This window comes from Protopterus annectens, chromosome 1.part0 (genome assembly GCF_019279795.1).
Source record: "Protopterus annectens isolate FY-2018-M chromosome 1.part0, PAN1.0, whole genome shotgun sequence".
Classification (NCBI taxonomy): domain Eukaryota; kingdom Metazoa; phylum Chordata; order Ceratodontiformes; family Protopteridae; genus Protopterus; species Protopterus annectens.
Window position 1 is genome coordinate 516508095 of NC_056725.1, and position 25459 is coordinate 516533553.

At 37.6% G+C, this 25459-nt stretch overlaps 1 protein-coding gene across 1 annotated transcript in view; it reads right to left on the reverse strand.

Moving 5' to 3' along the window:
* ABCC10 (ATP binding cassette subfamily C member 10) overlaps positions 1-25459 on the reverse strand; it is a 1243619-nt gene that overhangs the window by 525908 nt on the left and 692252 nt on the right. The window contains exon 12 of the mRNA XM_044061090.1: positions 14152-14229. Coding sequence (XP_043917025.1) covers positions 14152-14229 — 78 coding nt within the window. The remainder of the gene's footprint in view (positions 1-14151; positions 14230-25459) is intronic.

Here is a 25459-nt window from a genome sequence, read left to right on the forward strand (position 1 = left end):
ACAGGCATAACCTCCCATGGATGAAGCCAAAACTGTGTGAGATCAAGTGTTTGGAGGTTGCCAATGTTCCCCATTTAGAACTCATCACTGTCTAAATCTCAAACTTCTAGGTTGGCTAGAACTTAATAACCAAATTGAATTTCAACAACTCTCCATTACCCATAATATTCTATACCAGCCTAATAAAACTCCTATTCTCAAAAACCTCATCTCCCCCTACACAAACCTAGCTACCCTTCGATCTGCAAATAAACTACTGGTAACCATTCAGAAATCCCACCATAAGGCAGGTAACTCTCTTTTCTCAAACTCAGTGGGGAGGATCTGGAACAAGCTTCCCAGTAAACTGACATCTCTCATCATTACCACTCTTTAAAAAAACAACTAAAAATTCAACTAAAATTACAATGGCTATGTCCATGTACTAACCCAGACTAACCCCCCCAGTATTACCTTTTTCTACATCTCCCCTCCACTCCCCCACCTTGCTGAATTTAGTAAATTAATCCTCTCACTCCCCTCTTTGTGAATTATCTAAGACTTTTCTCATGGTAAACATTACTGTAGTTTTGCCTTGCTAAACATTTGTACTCATCCACAGTAGAATTAAGTTATGGTATAAATCAACTTGTTGATGGATATTTTCAAGTTTATGTATTTTGGATTTTTTTTTTTTTGTTGTTTTGTACTTTTTGTTTGTCTCGTATTTATGTAGATTATAGTGGAGCTTATCTCCCCGGGCCTCTACTGAAAATGGACTTGTATCCAGTTGGACTAGCCTGGTCAACAAATGTAAAATAAAATAAATAAATAAAATAAATAAAATTGTTAATGAGGTCCATGATCAAACGTTCCATGGCCTTGCAGATCAAGCCAGTTAGGTTGATGGGTCTATAACTTCCCGGATCGGTGGACACTCCACCTTTGAGTAAAGGGATGACAGTGGCTGTCCTCCACTCAGCTGGGATGAAGCCAGTACTCAGGCTTTGGATGAATAGGATGCTTAATGGTGCTGCAAATTCCTCCCTGAGTTCACGTAGGATGCAGCCTGGGATGTTATCAGGTACCATGGAGGTTGTATTTTTTCCCTTTGAGAGAGCAGTGATGAACTGTTCCCTAGATATAAGAGGAAGGGGGCAGGTACTGGGAATGTCCTAATTTACTGGGGGGGGGGGGGGCAGAGGGTTAAAGTTTTTGCTGAATCTGTCAGCCAGCAAGTTTGCTATATCTATGACATTTGTATATGTGGTGTCCCTGACCACCAGTTCTGAACAGATCTGGGTACTTCCTTTGAAACTGCAGACATATGTGAAGAAGGCCTTATAATTGTCTCTAGTAGATGTGGCCAATTTCGACTCGAAGTTTGCTTTGGAGGATTTCACTAGTGCTCTTATTTGCTTGTTCAGGCTAAGGAGACATTGCTTCCAATTGGGCAACTGCTCCTTCTTGGTCTTGGACAGCAATTTTTTCCTTTTGTTATAGAGTTTATTTATTGAAAATGTCCACCAGACAGGTTTACTCTTCCTTGCGGAGGATGATTTAGTCCTGTTGGGTATTCCTGATTCCATGCATCTATATAAATGCTCGTATAGTGCTTTGGTGTAGTTTTGGATACTGCTGCCAGTTCCTACAGAGGGGAAGTGGGATGTGAAGCTGTTTATACCATCCCTAAGGAGGTTGTAATCAGCTTTGGAGAAGTTTTATGTTTGATTCTAGGTAGAGGGGGGTTGGGGAGATGGTGACTTTGAAAGTGACCACTTTATGGTCGGATCTTACCAGGGAAGATGATATTATATGGATGCTGCAGTGGTTACTCATGTTGGTTAATACCAAGTCTAAGATATTTATCACCCCTTGTGGGAGTATCAACTAGCTGTTCCAATGCATTTGCATTGACAAAATCAAGGAATCTCTGGGCATTTGTGTTCTGGCATGAGTAGTTCTTCCAGTCTATGTTTGGAAAGTTAAAGTCACCCAGGATCAGGGTAAAGAGTTGAACCTTGATAGATTTGAACAGGTCCAAATAGGCGGAGTGGGCATCTTGAGTCAGATTTGGGGGCCGGTAGCTAGCTATGATTTGAATAGGGTCCTGTCAATGCTTAACTGCACCTGGAGTGTCTCCTGTACATCATACTGTTTAACCAGCCTGGAGGTGTGTATGTCTTTAATGTATATTGAAACTCCACCTCCTTTGGCTTTACTACCCACAGTTTGGGGTCTGAATGTATGACAGGATTAATAACCAGGTATGGCTGGAGTGCTCTCCACAACTTTGAACCAGGTTTCTGTGACTGCACAAATGTCAGCATTTTCCAGGGTTAGGAATGCTTGCAATGAGTGCAGTTTTATGTTTAAACTCCCAGCATTTAGCAGCATGACCTTTAATTTGTGTTTTGTTGAAATTTTTATGTTGGTAGTTTTAACCTCATCACTTTTCCTAAAAAAGGCACTACAGGGGAGGCAAGAGCCTTAGCCAGAAGCCTGAAGCCCAGGTGAGACAGATGCAGGCCATCTCTGGCAAAGCATCATGGTCTGTCGATCATATCATGGAACCGAATGATAAAAATAAAAGAAAAGAGTAATGTTATATCTCAACAACACTATTATAAAAGTTGAAACACAAACTAAACTCCTCGCCACCATTACTGATGACCAACTAAAATTTGACCTACACATCCAACAAAGCATCAAAAAACATGAAAAACTAGGACTACTTTACAGAAATAAAAAAATACCTTAGTGTAGAATCCAAATATGCCCTTGCTCGAAATTTCTTACTATCCAGCCTACTCTATGCCTCCCCTATCCTGACTAACCTACTCTCTTTATTCACAAACTCGAATCAACATACAATAAAGTTGCTAGATGTGCTGTAAATCATCCCTACTCCTCCCACCATTGCATGGCCCTACAGAAACTTCACTGGCTTGAACTCCCACATCAACTTACTCTCACTCAGCTCCAAACTGCTCACTTCCTTCTCAATAACCCTACTAGCTGCCCATCACTGTCCAAACTTCTGTCCTATTACACTCCCAATCGTCTTCTTCATAGTTCCAACCAACTCTTACTACTGACCTAGAAACCCTGTAAACATATAAGCAAAAACCTTTAGAAATACTCTGTCTCTCACAGCTGGCACAAACTCCCATTACATATCAGAAGTATAATTCATGCCAACAGCTTTAAAAAGACACTAAAAGATCACCTGCTTAACTCCAAGATCTGTCAGTGCAATCACCCCGTGTTAACCTCCCGTATACCTCTGTCTATTCATATTCTACAACCTCTACCTAGGAAGTGTTTTGGCATTACTTCTAATTCTTGTAAATATTAGAACATGCTAGCTTTTCAGCACCGTGACTAAACTGTTTGTATGTTTATATTTTTAGTACTCACACTTTCTTATGTGACAACTATAATTTGTTCTGTATACTGGCATTTCAGTTTGTGCTCTATTTTATTTTATATATAATGTTTATTGTTGAAGAAGTTATTGGAGCTTTTCTGCTCAGGTCTCCATTGAAAAAGTTTTTTTGTTGCAACTCATATGGTCCAACCCGGTTAACAAATGTGAAACAAAATAAAATAATATAGTATGTAACGTCTTCTGAGAGTTTGAAATTATGAAATAATCTTCCCCTTACAAGTAGACGTCAGCATCAACTTCCTTTAAAATTATTTCTGCGCACGCACACACATACTCTACATATATATATAAACTTTATATAAATATATATATATATATATATATATATATATTTATTTATTTATATATATATATATATATATATATATATATGGGTTTACTTAATAGTATTGAAAACCCACTTACGTGAAACTGACATGATTAAGACAACAACAGCGAAATGGCAGTTAATCGACTCCTCACATCACCAACAGTTTACCGAGGGAAAGGAGGCAGTCGGACAACATTCAAAACAAACCACAGCGAAATAGTATGAACCCACAACCCCCAAACTAAATATACCAAGTCCGAGATCACACTATAGTGGATAAATGAGCAAACTTAAGACTGTTGGCAGACTACCTCCTTTCCCTCAATAAACTATCAGTGATGTGAGGAGTCGATGAACTGCTGTTGCGCTGCTGTCATCTTGATCATGTCAGTTTTTGCGCAAGTGGGTTTTCAAAACTATGAAGAAGACCAATGTATACGTGTGTGTATGTATATACGTGTGTGTGTGTGTGTGTGTGTGTATTATATATATACATATATAAATATATATATGGGTCTTCTTCTATCGAAAAAGCACTTTTTTGTAAAACAGAAAGCCAAACCCACTTTAGCAAAAGTGCACTTTCGCGAACAACGATTCACCGAATCGGAAAAAAAAACATTTTTGCAAGGGGGCAAGCCCCCCTGCACCCCCCACACCCCTGCTACTTATATATACCAACTCCGAGATCGCACTACAGTGGGGAAAAGGATACATTTCCTTACCCCCACTGTACCATGAATCGGTGTTCACGTTTTACTAAAGTAGGTTCGGCTTTCTGTTTTTTGAAAAAGTGTCTTTACGATAAACAGAAGTAGACCCATATAATTAATATATATATATATATATATATATATATATATATACACACACACACACACACATTTTATATATATATATATATATATATATATATATATATATATATATATATATATATAGGGCCACTTCTGAATCTCTAAATAATGAATTATCGAATTTCAGTATCTCGAGACCAGAATACCTAAAGGCCACAAAAATGAGAATATTTATTTTTATTTTACATTTGTTTACCGGGATAGTCCGACTGGATACATGTCCATTTTCAGCGGAGGCCCGGGGAGAAAAGCTTCACATAGACAAACTTACATAGATTACACAGAAGTTAGCAAACAATTATAAAAACAAAGTGATTATATACAATGGGTTAATAGTGTTCCCTAGTAGTGACTCACAATTCTCATGGACAGACAATTAAAAGTAAGAGACATCAGATTGGAAGCAGAGCTTGGTGATGTAGTTACAAGTTATGAAAATTGCAAAATATGCTTTTAGTTTATAACTTAATCAGGGTTGGTACATGGGCATAGCCAATTCGCTTTGAGATACTGTTTGAGTTTTTTTTTTTTTTTTTTGAAGAGACTTTTGGAGGATTGTAGGGTTATATAGTTTGGCAATGAATTCCAGGTTTTGCCAATGAAGTTGGCAAACAGGGATTCACCAGCAGAATACACTATACCGGCATGCAAAATACCGAAAAAAAAGAACAATGAAAGATCTAACCCTCCCCGACATAGCACTACCTTATGTTTAAGCACCCCCACACCCCTGCTACTTATAAATACTAACTCAGAGGTCACACTTACACCCGCAAGAAACACACACACTTCAATTGTACAAAATCACCACTTTCAACACTTACATAAACACTCACACACACACACACACACACACACACACACACACACACACACACACACACACACACACACACACACACACTCACCTACCTACACTAACCAACTCCTAAAACTTACCCAAAAAATAAATCAAACCACAGTTCTAGCCAAAACCCTTAGAAAATACAAACCTTCCTGAATCTCTGTAAACAAACACACATCGCCCGCCATGCTCAAAACCTGGAAACCATGAACCGTTAAAGGGACAGCACACTAAGTAAAACAGATCACACAACACCTACTACATATTCTGGAAACTCAGGTCGACAAAATGCAGTTTTGTACAACTGCACTTTCAGCATTCTGGTTTCACGATACTGAAATTCAATATTTCAGTATTTCGAGATTCAGAAGTGGACTGTGTGTGTGTGTGTGTGTGTATATATATACATATAAAATATCAAGATATGTCTACAGCAGTCAATCTTGTCGAAGGCCAGTAGATCATAAGTTTGTTAACTGAACCTACTGACCTACAATTTCATTACATCATAAAACTGCAAGTACGAGAGCAAGCACAGCTTTAAAATACATCACAGTTTTATACACAAACTGCACATCCTGCTTAAAACTGTAGAAGCTGTATCTGTGTTAGTAATTCTGTAGGCTGCATACTCACTTTTCATGTCTAAAAATTCAGAAGGCTGTGGGTTCTATTCCCATAAGTATCTGGATTTATATTCTACTAATGACACATTGTTTGAGGCAGGGGAGGAATGCTGCACTCCTGATATGTGGTCTTCAGATGAGATATTAAAACTAGGTCCTCTGCCTGAGTTGGCTGTAGCTTATGTAGAAATAAAAGACTCCAATGAGGCACTTGCTGCAGGAGTGCAGGAGAATTTTCCCCATGTCCAGGCCAAACTTCACCCTGAAAATGGGCCACAAGCCTAATCACTTTTCTCAAGACAAGTAAGCAAATATTTAATGTGAGAAGTCACTGCCACTTAGAGGGAAACAAAATACTTCTTCAAACTTTTAAACACTAAGTGGTAAAATTACCAACACCATCCATCCAGCCACAACTCCTTTTTCCCATTTTTACATATGAAGTCAGGGTGTCACTTCAGTAGTGAATATCATCTAGAGCCAAGGTTTATAATGCTGGGTGGCTAGCCTTGCTACGGTAGTTCTTCCACACCACACACTCACACCAATAAACAATTTAGAGTGTCTAATCCACCTAATGCATGTCTTTAGAATGTGTGAGGAAACTGGAGCACCTGGAGGAAAAATACATGAACATAGAGAGGGCATCCAGACTCCACACCTAAGGCACCCCAGCCAAGAATCGAACTGGTGAACATCTTGCTGTGAGGCAACAATGCTATCCACTTTGCCACGGTGCCGCCCTACCACTATCACAATCTCTAAAAAATAATTCCTTCAATAACTGCTAAAACAACCATAGGGCATCTTTTGACTCAGTTCTACAATTTCCAGTATGTTTAAACATATAGGTAACAGTGACAGTAACACACAACCACAGATATTTAAGATAAGTTTAAGTTTTCACCCTTACTTCTTTCCAGATTGTGTGGAGTGAAAATTGTTAGTTATAAACTAACCACTGACAAAGTCACTGGAAGCAGAAAAGAGCAGGAACGTTATGCACTTTTTTGTGAAATGTAAAAATACATTGTTTTTGTAACCCTCAAAATTCCTTAGACTGTAAGTTCAAATATACGATGATAGAAAACAGAAATATAATCTTAACCATGAGAAGAAAACTGTATAACAGCAAAAATACATTCTGCAGGCTTTAATTAGAGTGATGGCAATTTACTAAATCTTACCACAACATAGGTGCCTTAGTTATTATTCATTTATTCATTTGTTAAATCATTAATTCTGACACTACTTGCTTAATCTAAAACAAGGTCACATCCCAAAGTTTAACCTGGTAATCACTGGGCACAAGACAGAGGAAAGTACAGTTGAGTAAGAACTTACCATAACATAACAGTGATGTCTCAATGATCACTGTTGCAGTATTCCAGACATATGTGTTGTTACCACTGACATCCATCCAGGGTACCAAAGGTTTACCTTTCCTAGGTCACATGTCCGATGCATGACCTCAGCTCGCATGCACTGGGGTACACAGATGGACGTACAAGCATGGCTCCTCAGACTATCTCCAAGCCAGTGGCCTGAAGACTACTGACAGAGGAGAGTTGCCAGCCAGGAGGGGTGTAGCTGAAGTAGGTAAGAAAATTCCCCCACTCCCATGTAACACAGCAAAGGCTAAAGCAAGGTGGGAGAAGAAAATGAAGGTTAAAGTGAAAAAGAGAAGAAGGGATGGAGGGTGAGATGGAACACACAAAATTAGTCAGTACGACATCTACTGCTATGGTAAGTTCTTAAACAGCTGTACTATGCCCAGACTGCTGCAGTATTCCTGACATATGGGCGATTACCAGAACTGAAGGGGGAAAGGAGGGTGGTTGTCTACCAAGAAGAGTTGTCCAGCAGCCCATACAGAAATGACTGAACAAAGGCTGCCCTGGACCTGGAGAAAGAATCAATTTTTTATTGTTTGGGAAAGGTGTGTACAGAGGGCCATGTGGTCTCCTCTAAAATAGAAATGGAATCTACTGATTTTTACAATACCCCTGAGGAAGCCATTGCTCTGGTGGAATATACATTAGGGCAGGAAGGCAGGGTCTTACCATAGTGCGAGTAGTACAGACTTAGAAATCCAAGCTGCATTAGTTTTTTTTTTTTTTTTTTTTTTTTTTGGAGACTGGCTGGCCCAGTTCAGGGCTCATAAATGATAGAAGCAGCTGGTCAGTCCTTTTGAAGGATTTAACTTTGTCCAGATAAAATCTGAGGTACCTGTGAATGTCCAGAAAATGCAAGATCCTTCCCACCTTCTTTTGCAGATTGGGAAAGAAAGTGGGAAGACGTTCACTATCTTTGGCATGAAGGATGGATTAGCCCTGAGAGTCACCCTGTCCTTCAGAAAAATAGAAAAGTGGGAATGGCCATGAGAGCGTGTAGCTCAGAAACTCTCCTGGCAGAGGTAAGAGTCAAGAAGATGATGTTTTCCCAAGTACAGAATTTTTAAAGAAGTGGAAGATGCTAGTTCAAAGGGAGGGAGTGTAAGCTTTTATAGGACACAATTAAGATTATAAAGGGGTAAAAAAAATTTACAATCATACTTACATATGTTACCAATACACATGACTCCATACGAATTGCAGAATGAGTCATTACTTGGCAAATTCCGAGTGCTGCAAAGAGCACTTTTGGCTAACATCAAAGATTGAAACAATATTAATTTCATGAACTTAAATCATAGTTTGACTTAGGAATGGGGTCAATTCTCATCATGATATTAGAAACCCAAAAGACTTGGGAGAAATTAAAAGGGGTAGAGATGGGTTTCCTTATTGGGTTAACATGCAGGACTCCCCTGAGAAAAAGCTTGACCTCTGTTCTACCCCCATAAGTGGAGGGCTAACAGGGAGGCAAGCACTGACAGCAGACAGGTGGGCTTTTACAGGACAGTAGGCCAAGACTGACAGAAGACGTTTGCAGAAATATTGCAGTACACCAGGAATCTATGACAAGAGTAGATTCTGATTATGTTTGTGGCACTAACAGGAAAACCTTTTCCAGGTCTCCTGGCTTCCTGTAGGTCTTGAGCAACCTCTTCAAAAAAGTGCTGTCTGAGGAATTAAAATACATTCATAGGGTCAGGCTGAGGAAATAGAAGATTTGGGTGGAGCAGCAATCCTTTTTACTAAGTTATCGGGTCCAGTTGAAGAGGAATTCTCCTCTAATTTCCCTTTTTCAGGGGGAAATTAATGCTGCCTCAGCCAAAATGGCACCAATAAAATGAGTTTGGGTGCTTTGAGAAGAACTTTAGAAAAGGCAGCAGCAGAGCAGCAGCAGAGAGGAATTTCCCAGTCCACTAGAAGGAGAAGGCATCTGTCCTCCAGACTGCTGGATAAGGGTCCCTGGTGCAGAATTGGATAGCTGATGTTTGGTTGGTGATGCAATGAAGTCTACCTGAGGAGTGCCACACTGCAGGGTGATCATGCAGAAGCCCTCTCCATTCAAAGTCCATTTGTGGGGGTCCTCCAGGGAGCAGCTTAGGAATTTGCTAGCACACTGTCCTGAGAAGTGATGTATGTGGCTGTAAGTGTGATGTACATTTGGGTTACCAAGTTCCATGCCTCCTGTGCTAACCTGCTCACTTGTAAGACCTGGTGCCTCCTTGTTTGTTTCTGTACCACATGACTGTGGTGTTACCTGTGTGCACTAGTAGTAGCCGGGTTATCAGAGATGGACAACAAACTGAAGAGCTTGCAAAAGAGCCCGCATTTCTTTCAGACTGATATGTTCTTTCAGGAACTGATGTTTTTTTTTCCTTTGGTGAAAGAGAGATGTCCAAGGATGCAGAGTCAGCCATCTTGGACTGAGCCAAGGGCTTAAGATGCTGGGTCTTGAGAAATGTGTTCACAGTAGAAAGCCTTGGTCTAAGAGTTTTTGGAACAAACAGCTGACACACCAAGCAAGATTTGTGATCATGTTCTGAGCCTTAAGCAAAAAAGACACTTGGTATAAAAGTCCTTGCACAGAATCTGCCTACCACACTTGCACTTACCCCTCTTAGCTGACATCTACAACTTTTAAAATATCAAAAAATAGAAAAGTAAGGTTTCCCCAGCGGGGTGCTTACCTGGATAAATTATCAAAACAAAGCTACCAACAACCAAACAGCAAACAGTCTGATGGATGTAAGATCTGTGTCCAGGTTGGTGGTGAGATAGTCTGAGGATCCACTCTCATACATCCAACAATATATCCCCAATTCACTGGAGCTGAGGTCATGCATCAGACATACAACCTAGGGAATTTAAACTTTGGTAACCCAGTCAGATGTCAGCAGTGACGACCTATATATCAGGAATACTGCAACAGGGATTTTATTCAGGACATTTATCCTGAATGGGATGTCATCTTATTACAGAATACAATATTCACCATCACACAGCACACACAATAAAGGCCAGTTTTAAAGGACTGCCAATTCACCTACAGCATGTCTTTCTAATTTGGAAGGAAGGTGGAGCACCCAATGAGAACTTACAGAGACACAGGAAGGACATTCATACTCCATAAAGAATGCATTCCAACCACGATCTAAACTGGACAATGAAGCCCTGTCATATATCACTGCCAGTGAATGTGCCACAGGGATACCCATATTCTAATTACTACTGATAAGACTTAAAAATACAGTATCAAAGCTATATGGATGGAAATAATCAAAGCATTAATAAAAGAATTCATGAATACAACACACAGCTCAGGCCATTAATTAATGTAAATACTCAGCATACACTTAGGAGTTTTGTAGTTTCATGAAATGTGTAGTAGTGAGATCCAACCATACTCCCACCCTTTCCCTTTCTTGGTCATCTCACGGATGTGTCTAAAGCTAAACCACCATCACAGTTCCCAGACAGCAGCTCTTACGCGTATACTGCACTGCATCGAACAGCATGAGCTTTACCTGTCCAGCTGTCCTACCTCTAGTTAGAAAACTTCCTCTTAGTACTCTGCATTATTTTAAACAACCTGATAGCAATACCTGAATATTTTTATTTTATTTTTTTATTTTGACATTTGTTAACTGGGTATGTCCGGCTGAGCCAAAGCCCATTTTCAGTGGAGGCTCTGGGAGAAAAGCTCCATACAGAACAGTTATAAATGCATTGTAAAATAGATAGTATAAATAACTTTAAATACATGGCAACTCAATACAGTGGTAACACTGGATAAGAAGGAAAAATCTAAATTACAGTACAATATGCAAATCAGCAGGCAGTGAGGTAGATGAAACCAACAATCAATGGTTGTTATAATTACATACAGAACTCTGGATGTTGAGTAGAGCAGTTAGTAGGCTCAGGAAAAAAATAAGTACTAGGAAAAAAAAGATTATACTGAAAAGAGTAAAACAGAGCAGTTTATAAACAAAATAATGTTGACATGGATAAGTGGCGTGAAGGGTAGGGAGAGAGGTTGTGCTTTGGCAAGAGCAGATCCATGAGTTGAGCAGAGTTTCCTTTAAAGCTTTTTGAAGATGTTAGTATTGGGTAAAGTTCTAATGTTCAGTGGAAGTTTGTTCCAAGCTAAAGCTACCAAGTAGCTATATAAATGTTGGCCGATTGTTCTTTTGGGTTTGTAGATGTCTTAGAGGGATTGGGGAGAACTTCACAGACAGCGATTGGGAGTATATAGGGAGATGAGGGAAGAGATGGCGGAGCAGTTGAAAGGTTTGTTGAGGATGGAGTGAATAAGGAGCAGTTGTGGTAGTAGGACTTGGTGGGGAAATTCAAGCCAGCTTAGGGTTTTGAGAGAAAGGCAGTGGTGAGAGCCGCAGGGTTGATTTGCAGAGAACTTAGTGATTTTGTTGTATGCGACCTCAAGCTTGGTCTATAGAGAGGATTGTAAGTTGGTCAAGATTGGAGAGGCATACAAAAGACTGGGAAGAAGGTAGGCACAGGCAAGGGAGAGTCTAGAGCCCTTGGTGAGGAATTTTTTGTTTCTATAAAGCAAGCCCAGTTTTTGGTGTGTTTTCTTAATACAATTTTGGACATGCAGATTGAATTTAAGTTGATTGTCAATGATTGTGCCTAGCAGCTTGATATGTGTTTCAATGTTAATCACAGCATTGTCAAGTGATGTGATAGTAAACAACGATTTGAGATGAGAAAAAGATTTAGGAAGAAATAAGTGAAGTTTGTTTTTTTAGGGTTGAATATGAGTTGATTATTAGTTAACCAATTTTCGATGGAGTTTTGAGTTCACAAGTGGAGGTCTGACAAACTATCTGAAGTAGAGATGATAGTGGAATCACCTGTGTATTGTACAAGAGAAGAGCGAGAGCAGGAAGTGTGAAAACAGTTTGTGAAGATATTAAATAGTAGTGGTCCGAGGATGGAGCCTTGTGGTACTCCTTAATTGACAGAAAGGAAGGGTGAGAAGGAAGAGAGCCATTTGACAGACTGCTGTCTACCGGTGAGGTAGCTTGAGAATCACTTAAGAGTAGAATTAGAGAAACTAAGATTGGACAGCTTGGAAAGGAGCTTGAGGCGGGAGACAGTGGAAAAGGCTTTGGAAAGGTCTAAAAATAGACAGGAGACTAGTTTGTTATTGTCTCTAGCTTGTGAGATAATTTGAGTGGAGGAAATTAGAGCAGTAGTTGTACTACAGTTAGGGCGGAAGCCGTGTTGGGTAGGAGTGAGAATGTTTTCTTGAAGATAGTCCATAAACTGCCCGTGAATAAATTCTTCTAGTATTTTTGAGAGGGGGAACAGAAGTTAGAGAGGTTGGTAGAGTTTCCTCCCTTGTGGACTGGTACAGTGTAGACTAGTTTCCAGATAGTGGGAACTGTAGATTCTTAGATCAATTGATTAATTAGGAAAAAGACAGGGTAGGCTATAGAGGTAGCACAAGCTTTAGAAAGCAGGGTGGTAGATTATCGGCTAAGGGACAGCATTGCTTTAGTTTGTTGAGTAGGGATTTTTATGTAGCCAGTGGGAACGGGACAGAGTGAGAAGGTAGTTTTAAGGTTGGGGGGATTAGAGAAGTTAGAGGTGCTTCCATTCTGGGTTAATTTGCTGACGAAGTCAATGAAATAAGAGTTAAGAATAGTGGCGGTTTCTACAGGAGAGTTGTTAGGACAAGTGTACTAGGGCTAACAGGAAAAAAAATCTTATTAATAGTGTTCCAAAATTTTTTAGGATTACTGTGATAGCTTGATTGAGGCTTTAGGAAGAAGATTTTCTTATCATTTTTGATAAATTTTTAGTGAGGTTTCAGAGTGCTTTATAGTTTCGGTGGTGTATTGGGAATTTAGATTTTTGCTAGTTTCTCCGCGCATTGTCTCACTTGGGCATTAGAGTGTGTGTGGACTAAGTAAGCCAAGGTGCAAAGAGAGATTTTACTCTCATTTTCCTAGGGTCTATATTATATTCTCGAAAGCCGACAATGTTGAATCTGACATTGTTGGCACGAGAATATCGAATGCTCAGAATCTCAAGCGTGTAAACGGAAATCTCTGTAAGGGGAGATTTTCCATTTACTGCAATGTAGTGTGGTCTCAGAGTTGGTATATTTAAGTAGCGGGAGATGTGGGGGGTGCAGGGGAGCTTGCCCCCTGCTTAAACCCGTTAGTGTAAAAATTAAAGTTTTACATTTCTTTTTTCCATTTTTGAAGTTACGGAACTTCGACAATATGGTGTCGACCATATTGTATTCGATTTTCCGTAACTTCGATGTTATAATATAGACCCTTTTCCTAGGATATCTAGGATTAGGATTTCTATGAAAATGTTGAATTTGTGTATGGCATCATCTAACGGTAAGTGAAAAAGGAAGGACCAGTTTATGGAGGAGAGTCTGTTATTGAACACCTCCGGGTTAAAGTTAGAGAAAGTATGAAAGTGTTTGTATTTGTGAGGTCTATTCTGTTGTAGAGAGTATCTTTGAACGCATGTGGGAGAGTGGTCACTTCAAGAATCAGGTAAATATTTGGGGTTCTGGCAGGTGTTTGGACTGGAAACAAGGATCCAGTCCAGTACAGTTGGTTGTCTTGCTAAAGTGGGTAGGAGTTGTGATAATATAACCTTTACTGAATAAAAAAGGTTAATTAGCTAACTGCAAATGCATACCTTTATCTTTGTATTTGCCACAATTACGACGACTCCTGGGAACAGCTTCTACCAGTGGAAGAATTTCAGAAGGTGCACCTGAAAAACAAAACATATTTTTCAACAACAAACATATCGGCAACTATGCAAAAATGGTGAATGCACTGTAAAAGAAGAAATACTGAAATTCAAATATAAATACAGGCATAAAAACATACCAAGTTTTAATAAACAGGATTACCTGAAACATTTAGGGAGAGCTTAACATGAAATGCTACCCTTCTGTCACCATAGTCAAGATGCTCTGCTATGCTACCCGCAAGCCAGATTCAAATAGTGTTCTAAGCATTGGAAGAAAGGCAGGGTAGTGCGGGGGGGGGGGGGTTGAACTGCCAATGTTAGCACACCTTCCTTGGGCAGAAGGTGTAGGTTACAAGTACCATCTGATTGTTTCTCAGTAGAATTTGAAAATAAAGGTAGTAAGTAGTTCTCAAAACATTTGAGGCAAAGCACGTAAATGTAGTAGGCGAGAAGAAACAAATGTTTATTGTAATTCCAACTTTGGCATCACTGTACATTCATGCACACTGCATCCCACTGTCCCGTCTTATGATTAGGCATAATAAAAAAAAAATCCACCCCTAAGATGCAGTATGACACACCTCGGCAACTGCTATGTGAACTTATTCCTTCTTTTTAAATACAGCAGTGTATTACTGGCTGAAAAAATAAGTGATGGGCAGTAAGCTATGACGGCAATATTTCAGTGAAGTGGCCACAGAGTTTAGTCAAAGCAAAACTTCTTTAACTGCATATTTATCTTAATAGCAGCAATGACTGGTACAATTCTTAATGAACTCCCAGTTCTCACTACAGCTTCTGACATTTTTTTAAGCAACACCTTTTTTGAATTATCACTTGTGACACAGGCAAATTCACATTTACAAATATTACACATTACAGGTACTGTTCTATACAATACAATCTTACATAAATTGTTCAATTCATACTTTCTCTTAAACCTCATTCCTTCTCCAGAATATTTTTCTGTATGTAATGTTCCCACAATTTCCATTTTTTTCTTTGTAATTTACTCCAACCATTTTCTAAAGATCTTACTTTCTGTTCTTTTATCTCTGTTACAATATTCATTACTTCAAGTATGATTGGTTTAGGCTTTGATTTCCACTTTCTACTAATTGTTTTTTTTTTTTTTTTTTTTTTTTGGAAGCCACCAGAATTAAACTCAGCAAGGTCTTAATATATCTAGGCAATTCCCATTCTGTATCCCAGCTCAAAAAAAATAATTTCCTTTGTTACACTCATTTGCTCACCCAGTATTTCCGACACAGTTTAATACAGCTTCGGACATTAGACAAAACAAGGATCTTCACTGTCATCTCCTATGTTTATTAACTTGGAAGTACATCTAGGAAATGTGCCGGACCTTCTACTCTTATCAATCAATACTAACTCTCTTCCTACCAGTCTATCAGCCTTGAACCCTGTCCTTTATGCCAACGATCTGGTGTCATACAGATAAAAGGCAGCTCACCAGAAGACAGGGTAACAGCTTCAAGGTAACCTAGAATGTCTGTCCAACTACTTTTAAGGCAAACAACTACTGCCAAACTCAAAAGTGAAACATTTCAGGATATTTTTCTGTAATTGACTGTTAATTTGTTCCTCTTGGGTCTCCAAGTCACTTGAAAATACTACAAAAGTATAAATAAATACTAGGAGTATTTGTTTTACTGATTAAAACTCATTGCTTCTACCTTGGCAGCACATAATTTTGTCACTTTCCGTACCTTTTTTTTTTTCCAATAATTTTTTTATTGATTTTATACACAAGAACAAACAATTCACACAATATACTAACTGGCAGTGAATAGAGGTTACCAACTATAAATGTAAATAAAACATGACACTACCATCACTAAAACTAATACTTATATATAATATCTACAAAGTGCCACTAAGGAGCTTTAGCAACAAAAAGGAACATGAAACAATAAATATAATTTAAGTTATTGCGTAGGGTGTATGTAATAATTGTGCATCGGACTGTGTTCTAATCTGGGCCGTACTGTAAGTTAAATCATGTGCTTGGATCATTACTTCCCTCATTCCTCTAATCTTCAAGGATGCAGTCAAAAATAAGTTTCCAGAATTTATGAAAATAGGCTCATTTATTTATATTTTAAATAATAAGTCTTTCAGATTATATATATTTGATCGCCATGCACCTAAAACCATTCCACGTAAGTTTAGTATGATCTAACCAATTTTTCGTAATGTATAATTTGATGAAAGAACACAGACTGATTAGTATATGAAATTCCAATGTGGAAAATCTAAGATCAGTGATATGGAGAACAGCAAGCTCCCAGAATAATGATTTTTGATACCCCATTTTTTTCTAGACGAACCTTTAAAGAACACCAACGTTTATGTGTATGTTTACAAAACCATAAAATATGAACGATGTTAGCCGGGGAAAGGAACAGCATGTGCAGGAAGGTGAAATCTTAGAATCAAACTTATTTAGGGATAAGGGAGTATAATAGGCATTATTATTAATCATTCATTGTGTATACATCAGCTTCTTAAAAGGAGAAAATGTGATGGTGAATTAAATTGCTTTAAGTTTCTGTTCTTCTGTAAGGACTCTTCCTTGCTGGTCCCAGTACTTACAGTATAACAGTACTGATTCGTGTACAATGGAGCTAACCAGTTTATAGGTATTTGATAACATTCTTTTTTGCAGGATAAACTCTCCAGAAATTGCGTTAATCTGGTTAAACGCGTTATTAATAGTTATATCTGATCTGAGTACAATAGTATATTTATTGTTCACATTAAGGGCAAGATGTACCTCTTGCAATGGTTTCCCCCTATGTGTATGAATACTCCACACCGTATAATCTTTAATTAATGGATAGTCTTTAAGATCCAAAATTTTGTTATTAATTCTGATGTTAAGGTTCATGTGGATAGGCTGAAGAAGAGGTAAAGCCCTGTCCAGATTGAGCAATTATTATCAAATTCTGAAAAACTTTAATTTTCATTTTTATACTATTGTTTAACTTAATGTGACTATACTTCGTCAAAGTTATAAATGGGAGGGCCTTTGGGTTTACGTTATTACTAATCACATGTTGACACCACATTTTAACCCATGTTGGGGTCCAACTGTTTTCCATAAGGCAATATCTCGAAAATGAAATAATTCTGTTAGTACAGATAATCTTATAGTATAACTGAAAATCTGGTAGATTTAGTCCCCCTTTGTATTTGGGATTTATCAGCCTAGCATAACTTATTCTTACTGATTTGGGGGAGCCAAACAAATCTGGCTAGTTCTTTATTAATTTTACGGAAAAAGTTGGTTGGGATATCATAGTTTGATGCATTAAAGTGATATAATAATTTAGGTAGTATGTTCAATCTAACAATTGCTGTTTTTGATGTCGAGAGTTTTAGCTGTTGCCATCTCTTTAGATCCTGCAAAATGTTGGCCCATTCTTTAAGAAGGTTATTCTGGTACATGGATAGGTGATTATGTTCAAAGAGAACTCCTTGATATTTGAAGGAGTATTCAATTTTGTGTGGAGAATCCGGAAAGTAATTTTCTTTATGCAAAGGATTGGTAGGAAATATATGAGATTTCTTATAATTCACTTTATAGTAGGAAACTCTCGAGAATCTATTCGTTGTTTAACTAACTTTTCCAGATCTGTGTTGGGACATTCAAAGTAGATAATTAAGTCATCTGCAAAAGCAGAAAGGGCTATTCTAGTGTTTAAGACTTTAGGAATAAAATGGTAAGCGTTTTGTAAGATATGTAGAAAGAGGGGCTCAATATATAAATTAAAAAGGTGGGGAGAGAGAGGGCATCCCTGTCACGTTCCATTAGATAATTTTATGGGATCTGATAATTTGTTGATGTAGAGAAATGCATACGAGCTCTTGTACAAGGTTTTAATCTGATTAATAAACCCACTGGGTATGTTAAACTGACACATGGCTAACACTTTCCGTACCTTATAGTTCAGTCAGTTATGCTCCTCTGTGTGTAATCTATGGTTAACTTGCTCTGCTTCTTCTACCTTTCTCTGTACCATTTCCCTTGGCATCCAATGATATACCAATCATAACCCTTGCATTAACAGCTTGCTCTAACAGCCTTTGAACTACTGGTGCTTTCACCTAGGACCTGCTATATAAAACAGCCAATGGCTCAGCAGAACAGTAATGCTGTGTGTGAAACTTATGATAACTGTACACTGCAGAGAATCTACCTTCTGGATTACTTAGCCGTTATGGTTTCACCCTTCTCCATCCACCTTCCACCAGCTCAGTTTCCAGCTGCACCTACAGTTGGAAAACATACCTTCACTGACTCTAGCTGACTGCAGTGCATTATGTTCCCTGAATATAGCAAAAGCAAAGGCACATATAAAAGGATAGTAAACAATGTAAGCTCCAAAACTGTTAACCCCCGAAAGCATAAAAGAAATCTGGTACACTTTTCACCAAAACAGGAGGAAGCACACACAAGCATCATATTTATGAACATGCATTCAGTCCTGTGTACTGCAGTAACTTCTCAATCATATATAAACAGTTCTCAGGCAAGACAGCAAGAAACAAACTAAAGTAAAAAAGCCTATCAAGTTTCCCTATAATCAATGACAGCAATGCTTTCACATAGTTACTTAAAAAAAGAAATAAATAATTCCCTCAATTCCTGCATTCCCCTAAAGAGAAGAGGTCAATCTGTTAACCACTTTAACAACTACAGAGATTCAAACCGCAACAGAGCACTAAAGACAACCACAAAGCAAACAATTATCAAAAAATGTTTGAATAAAAAGTAATGTGGGAGAAAGAAAAGACAAAATAAAAAAAGGGGAATCAGCAGTCTACTGTTAGACTGACAACCTCATACAACAGTACAAAAAAGATTTAAATGCAAATTTGTTTTCATTAATACAATAGATTTAAGAAAAAACATTATCTACACCAAGAAACATTGGGCCGTTTGGAAAACGAAGTGGCTGCTGCAGTGCAAAAATATAAACAACAAAACCTAGAGATTTTTGAAAGGTATAAAAAAAGAACCATGGACATGGGAAAGAAAGAGTAATTTGATATGGTGTAATATTTATACAAATGAGAAAACCAAAATAATCAATACAAAAAAGCAGCAAAGACATCTGAATGGAGAGATGATAAAATCAGCAAACAAAGGAGAGTAGCATTGCTGGACATGAATCCATCCTCAAGTCTTGGTGAGTAACCTCAGAAGGTGGCCCCTTTTTTTTTTTTTAACAAAATTTCATCAAGGCAACACTGATATATAGACTGTTATAAGTAGGTTAAAAAATAAAAAAGGCAGCTGGGTGCACAAGTCCCAAGATAAAAAAGTGTCCAATCCTGGTAGGCACACTGGTACCAGGAGTGGAAAAAATGACAGTGAAGAATCATCAAAATATGGAAACATTCCTACAATGGGGTTGGCCAGGCCAGGACCCCCCCCCCCATTGTAGAAGGAAGTAGCAGTCCACAAAAATCATAAAAAATTGAAAGGCCAAAAAAAAAAAGCCATAAAGATGACAGAGCGGACTACTGATGATAAGAAAGAAACTGTGTACTGTTACTATTAAGCAAGAAGCTCAGAATTTCCAGACAGAAGATATACAAAAAGATTAAGAGATAAATTAAAGGAAAGAAAAATACTTGCACAAGAAAAACTGTTAAATGCTTCAAATGCAAAATTGTTTTCATTAAAACAATAGATTCATGAAAAACCTTACATACAGCAAGAAACCTTGGGTAGTTTGGAAAAAGAAACGACTGAGGAAGTACAAAAATATAAAGAACAAAATCTAGAGTTTTTTGAAAGGTCTAAAAAAGAAAAATGGACATGGGAAATAAACAGAGATCTGATATGCTGCAATATGTATTTTAAAGGAGAAAGCCAAATTAATTAATACAAAAAAGCAACCCCAATGTTATTTGAAGAGAAATACAGGCAAAGGCACCCAGATATGGAAAATTTCACAATACAAAAAATAAGATCACAAAGGGGAAATGTAGAACAGATCGGTAAAGTAGAAGTTACAAAACAGAAGCTGAAGTTATTGAATATCTGCAAAGTGAAGAATTTAGTGTAGAAAGTCTAACACTGGTTATATTACAGCATGATGGAATAACATGTGCCCTAAGTAAGGAGAAACAGGTGACATCTGAAGAAATATGGACATGAGAAAGAAAACGAGATTTAATATGGTCCAATACTTATGCAAAGGAGAAAGAAAAATTAATCAATGCAAAAAGACCAGCACCAAAGATATTTGAAGAGAAATACAGACAAAAGCATTCGGACATGGAAAATTTTACAATATAAAAAAATAAGAAAACAAAAAGGGAAAGTAGTAAAGAGGATTAGTAATGGAGAAGGTAAAGAAATAGAAACTGAGGTTATGGATTACCTGCAAAGTGAAGGATTTAGTGTAGAAAACCTAACTCTGCTAACATCACAACAAGATAGAATAATGAGTTCCCAAATTAAGGAGAAGCCAGTGGAGTCAGAAACATCTGGTCAGTTGCCATTTGAAGATACTTTGGGGCCTTCAGTAGGAAACCAGTACAAAAGTTCAGATGGAGATGCACAGCAAAGGAAGGAACAGGAAACCATGGTAACTCTGATGCAATCAATGTTATAGAGTGATAAGCCAGTGAGTTCTCATATGAAAGAGCAATGGATGACACAGGAAGATGCTCTGGAACTTTCTGTAGAATGCCTGCAGGAAATTGAGAACAAAGAATATGCCCTCAGTTTAGAAGAAAATGATCTAAGGGAAGAGTTGCTTGACTTGCTAGAGATGGATAGACATATTAAGATCAATGAAAGAAATAGACTACAGAAAGTCAGTAAGTTTGATAAAACAAATGAACACAGTAATCAGGGCTGTTCATAGAAATTCACACACTGTAACAGAAGTAAATAAGATATATTACTGTGCAACTAACTTAACAGATGAAGTCTTAACACAAAAACATAGGGAAGTAAGGCACAGAAAGGGGAAAAATCAAATGCCATCATGGAAGTACTGAATAGAGAAAACTGTAAAGCAATTAAGACAAGAAGTGCCATTGTTAGAAGTGTACAAGAGAGGGAAAAGATCAACAAAATACTAAGAAGATAGACGTGATAAAAGCAATCCCCAATATCAGAACAGATCAGGATCTATCATACACTATTGCAAATAATAAACTAAAGATATCAGCACCGGCAGAAAAACTTAGAAAATGTGCAGATAAATGTAAAGGAAAAATACAGAATAAGCAGTTTATTGATAACCCAAAAATGTTTTATAGAGAATTGGGGAACAAGGCAAAAGGAATTGAAACACCACCAAAAACTGCCACGGAAATTGAAAAAAAATAAGAAAAACTTCAAACTGGAAAAGCATAGGCCCAGATGCAGTACCTAACTTCTGGCAAAAGTATTAACATCTTTACATGAAGATTTAGCCACAAGAAAGAACCATTTAAATGCACACCCTGAACAGAAGCCACGCTGGTTAACAACAGGAAAAACAATACTCTTCCTCAAGAGTGAACCTGCACGCTATCCAAAAAAACTACAGATGAATAACTTGCCTTCCAACAATGTATAAACTATATACTGGAACTGATGGTAACACAGTTTATAGTAATTTAGAAGAAAACTCAAGAATGGCATTAGAACAAAAGGGTAACAAAAGAAAGTCATGTGGAACAAAGGATCATCTGTTGTTAAAGTCATAATGGAAAATTGTAAAAAGGGAAAGAATCTCAGCATGGCATAGACAGATTACAAAAAAGCATCTGACAGCAATCCACATTCATGGATAAAAGAGTGCTTAAAAATGGATATGATGCACCATATACTGATCGATTACATTGCAGCAACCATGAAACAGTGGTAAACCACTCTGCAGTTAAGCCATGATAAAGGACAAATTACTACTCCAGGAATAAAAACTCAAAGGGGAATATTCCAGGGTGACTTTTGTCACCGCTGCTCTTTTGGCTTGCCCTCAACCCATTAAGCTGTTTACTTAACATATTAGGTCATGGCTACAGTTTGGCTTCCAGAAAACAACAAAGTGTAAACACTTCTAATCTTTTTATGGATGATTTAAAACTGTACAGTTTTATAGGATGAGGAACTATAAGCACAACTACAAGTGGTCAAAACTTTATCAGATGATGCAAGAAAGTTATTTGGTCTTGATAAATGAGCAAAAGCAACATTTAAAGCAGGAAAGCTACAGCACAAAGAAAATGTCAGTCTGGGGCAAGAATGTGATATAAAAGTAACTTGAGCAGGAGGGAGTGAATAAATACTTGGGAACTGCTGAAGGATTGGCAATAAAACATGAACAAATGTGAACAGAACTCAGTAAGGCATATGTTAGAAGACTAAAATTAATACTGAAAACAGCCCTGACATCTAGAAACAAAGATCAAGCTATAAACCAATTTATTCCTCCTGTTCTGACTTAATAGTTGTGAGGTGACTGATTTGCCCCAAAAGGTATTGTCCAGTTGACAAGAAAACAAGGACCTGAAAGGTATTGGATCAGATGGACAGGAAAACAATAAAAATACTTCATGCTTATCAAATGCTATATAAAAATTAGTGTATACCAAGATTAGATATTCCTTATTCTGAAGGAGATATGGGCTGCCACAAAACTGGTTACGTATCCAGATCTTTAATAGTAGGACTGTATACATATCTGCTGACATCACCAGATCCAGAGTGAAAGTTTTAAAACATGAAGAAAACAAGTCTACGATGCCTTCCCTGCTTAGTTTAGCAGAAGCATATCGGTGTCAAGCGGGAATGGAAATCAAACCAGAAATGGACAAAAATTAGGCAACGACTGAATGTGGCAAAAAATAGAAAGAATATAAGGAGAAAAATCAGAGGAGAAGGCAAGAAATGTGGAAAATGCATAAATATAGTTGCAAGTACAGAAAACTCCTGGAACAACCTCATGTCTATCAAAATCTGATGCAGAAATAGTTAAGGAGAGGTGAATTTAAGCCAACATATGAAAGGTTAATATTAGCAGTCCGGGATAGTGGACTACGTACATGTTGGTTTGCAAAGTCCATTGAACATGTGGGAGAAACAGACAAATGCAGGTTCTGTAAAACAGAACTGGAAACATTTGTTCATCTTGTTGCTGGGTGTGATACACTAACAGCTGAGGGCCTATATACACTGAAAGGTATAATAATGTGGCAAGACTGTTGCATTGGGGATTGTGCAAACATTACTATATTGAGGTAGCTGGGAAGCACTGGAAACATGAGCCACAAAGCATTACACAGAATAATGAAGTTTATATCACATGGGATTACCCATTGCCAACAGTTCAGAAAATAGATGAGAGAAAACCAGATATAGAGTCCATGAAAAGAAGCCAAAAGTAGCACTGATCACTGAATTTGCTAAACCCAATTATTATAGTGTCTTATGTTCAGAGAGATGCAAACAGGAGCAGCCTTAGGTCAACTGGTTTCATAGGCAAAAGGGCTCCATGGCACCCCCCACCACACTACCTGTTGCCCCCATCCTGGTCTACCTACACCAAATAAATACTGGAAAAGCACCCCTGCTACAGTGGTGCCCTAGACGGACACCTAGATGGCCTATGTCTAAGGCCGGCTATGGATGCAAAGTCATAAAATACCAGGATTTGCAGGCAGAAATGAGGGTAATGTGGAAGAAGGATACCCAGACAGTCCCAATAGTGGTAGGAGCAACGGATCTCGTAAAAATAATTTACAGTTGTATTTAGATATGCTGCTGATAAATGTAACTGCATATGAATTACTGAAGGAGTCAGTTCTGGGCACATTGCTAGATGATGCGAAGAGCACTTCTGGCTAACATCAAATATTATAAAAATCTTCTTCCAAACAGCATAAACTATTAAAACTAAGAATGAAAACATTGCTAAGCCACATCTGAATACTGTACAACTGAGGACTGTAGAACACACTCCCAAAATAAATTCTCATATAAATTTTTTAGCGCTTTCGTCCATTTTATTACAGAACTTCATCAGAAATAAAATAACCACAAGCTTCACATCCTTTGTACACATCAGTTCACACTAATTAACCAATCCTACATGTCAATAAAAAATACAAATGTTTAAAAAAAGGCAAACACCAAACAAGCAATTACAACATCAAGAAAACAACAGAAAGTACTTATGACAATGTAATTAATAAAACGTTATAATCAAATGGCTTATCAGTGGCAAGAAAAAACACAATAAACCCAGAAATTCTCCATGAAATGATATGAGAATTTATTTTGGGAGTGTCTCCTACAGTCTTCAGGTGTGGCTTAGCAGCATTTTCATTCTTAACATCAAAGACTGAAACAATGCTAATTTAATGTACTTTAATCATACTTTGACTTATGAATAGAATCCATTCCCATCATGGTATTAGAAACTCAAAAGACTTGGAAAAATTAAACCAAAAAGTACTACATTACTAATCTGGGTATCTGCTGGTATTCTGAGGATCTTTTTCACAATCCTCAAAAAAGAAAAACTGTAAATGCAAATATTAAGAATATATACCTAGTATGAGGATGTTTTATCTTAGAAAATGTCCCTTACTCTGAGATAAAGTGACCATGGAGTTAATGTGAATCGTGTATTATTTGTGTGTGTGTGTGTGTGTGTGTGTGTCTGTGTCTATCTGTATGTATGTATATACACATGTATATACGTACGTGTGTGTGTATATGTACATACATATACACACACGCGCGCACACACACACACACACACACACACACACACGTATTGTAACTTATGGTACAATTACTGGGGGATATAAATAATAATATGCTTGAAAAAAATTATTTTATCTCTGGTGGATACAAAGTTCTCAAGTTGATAATCCATACTTTTTATTTTCTATCAATAATCTTGGTGCAGCCTGAAACATTTGTACAAGAAACTCTATCTAAACCAATAAAAGTTCATGTGTACATACTAATCGCAACTCATTATTACAAGACTCTACATTATTGCTGGATTGATACATTAATAAATCAGCTCTGGTTTCAGCAGCAATATAGCTTGCTTAACAGTATTATCTCCATAGCTCATTTCTTTAAATAATTCATTCAGATCTCTGGATTCTCCACCAAATTTTGTTTATTACTACAAAACTATCTTGCTGTATGAAATTCAGTATGGGATATTTTAATAACATACTTGGAATAACATGGTGG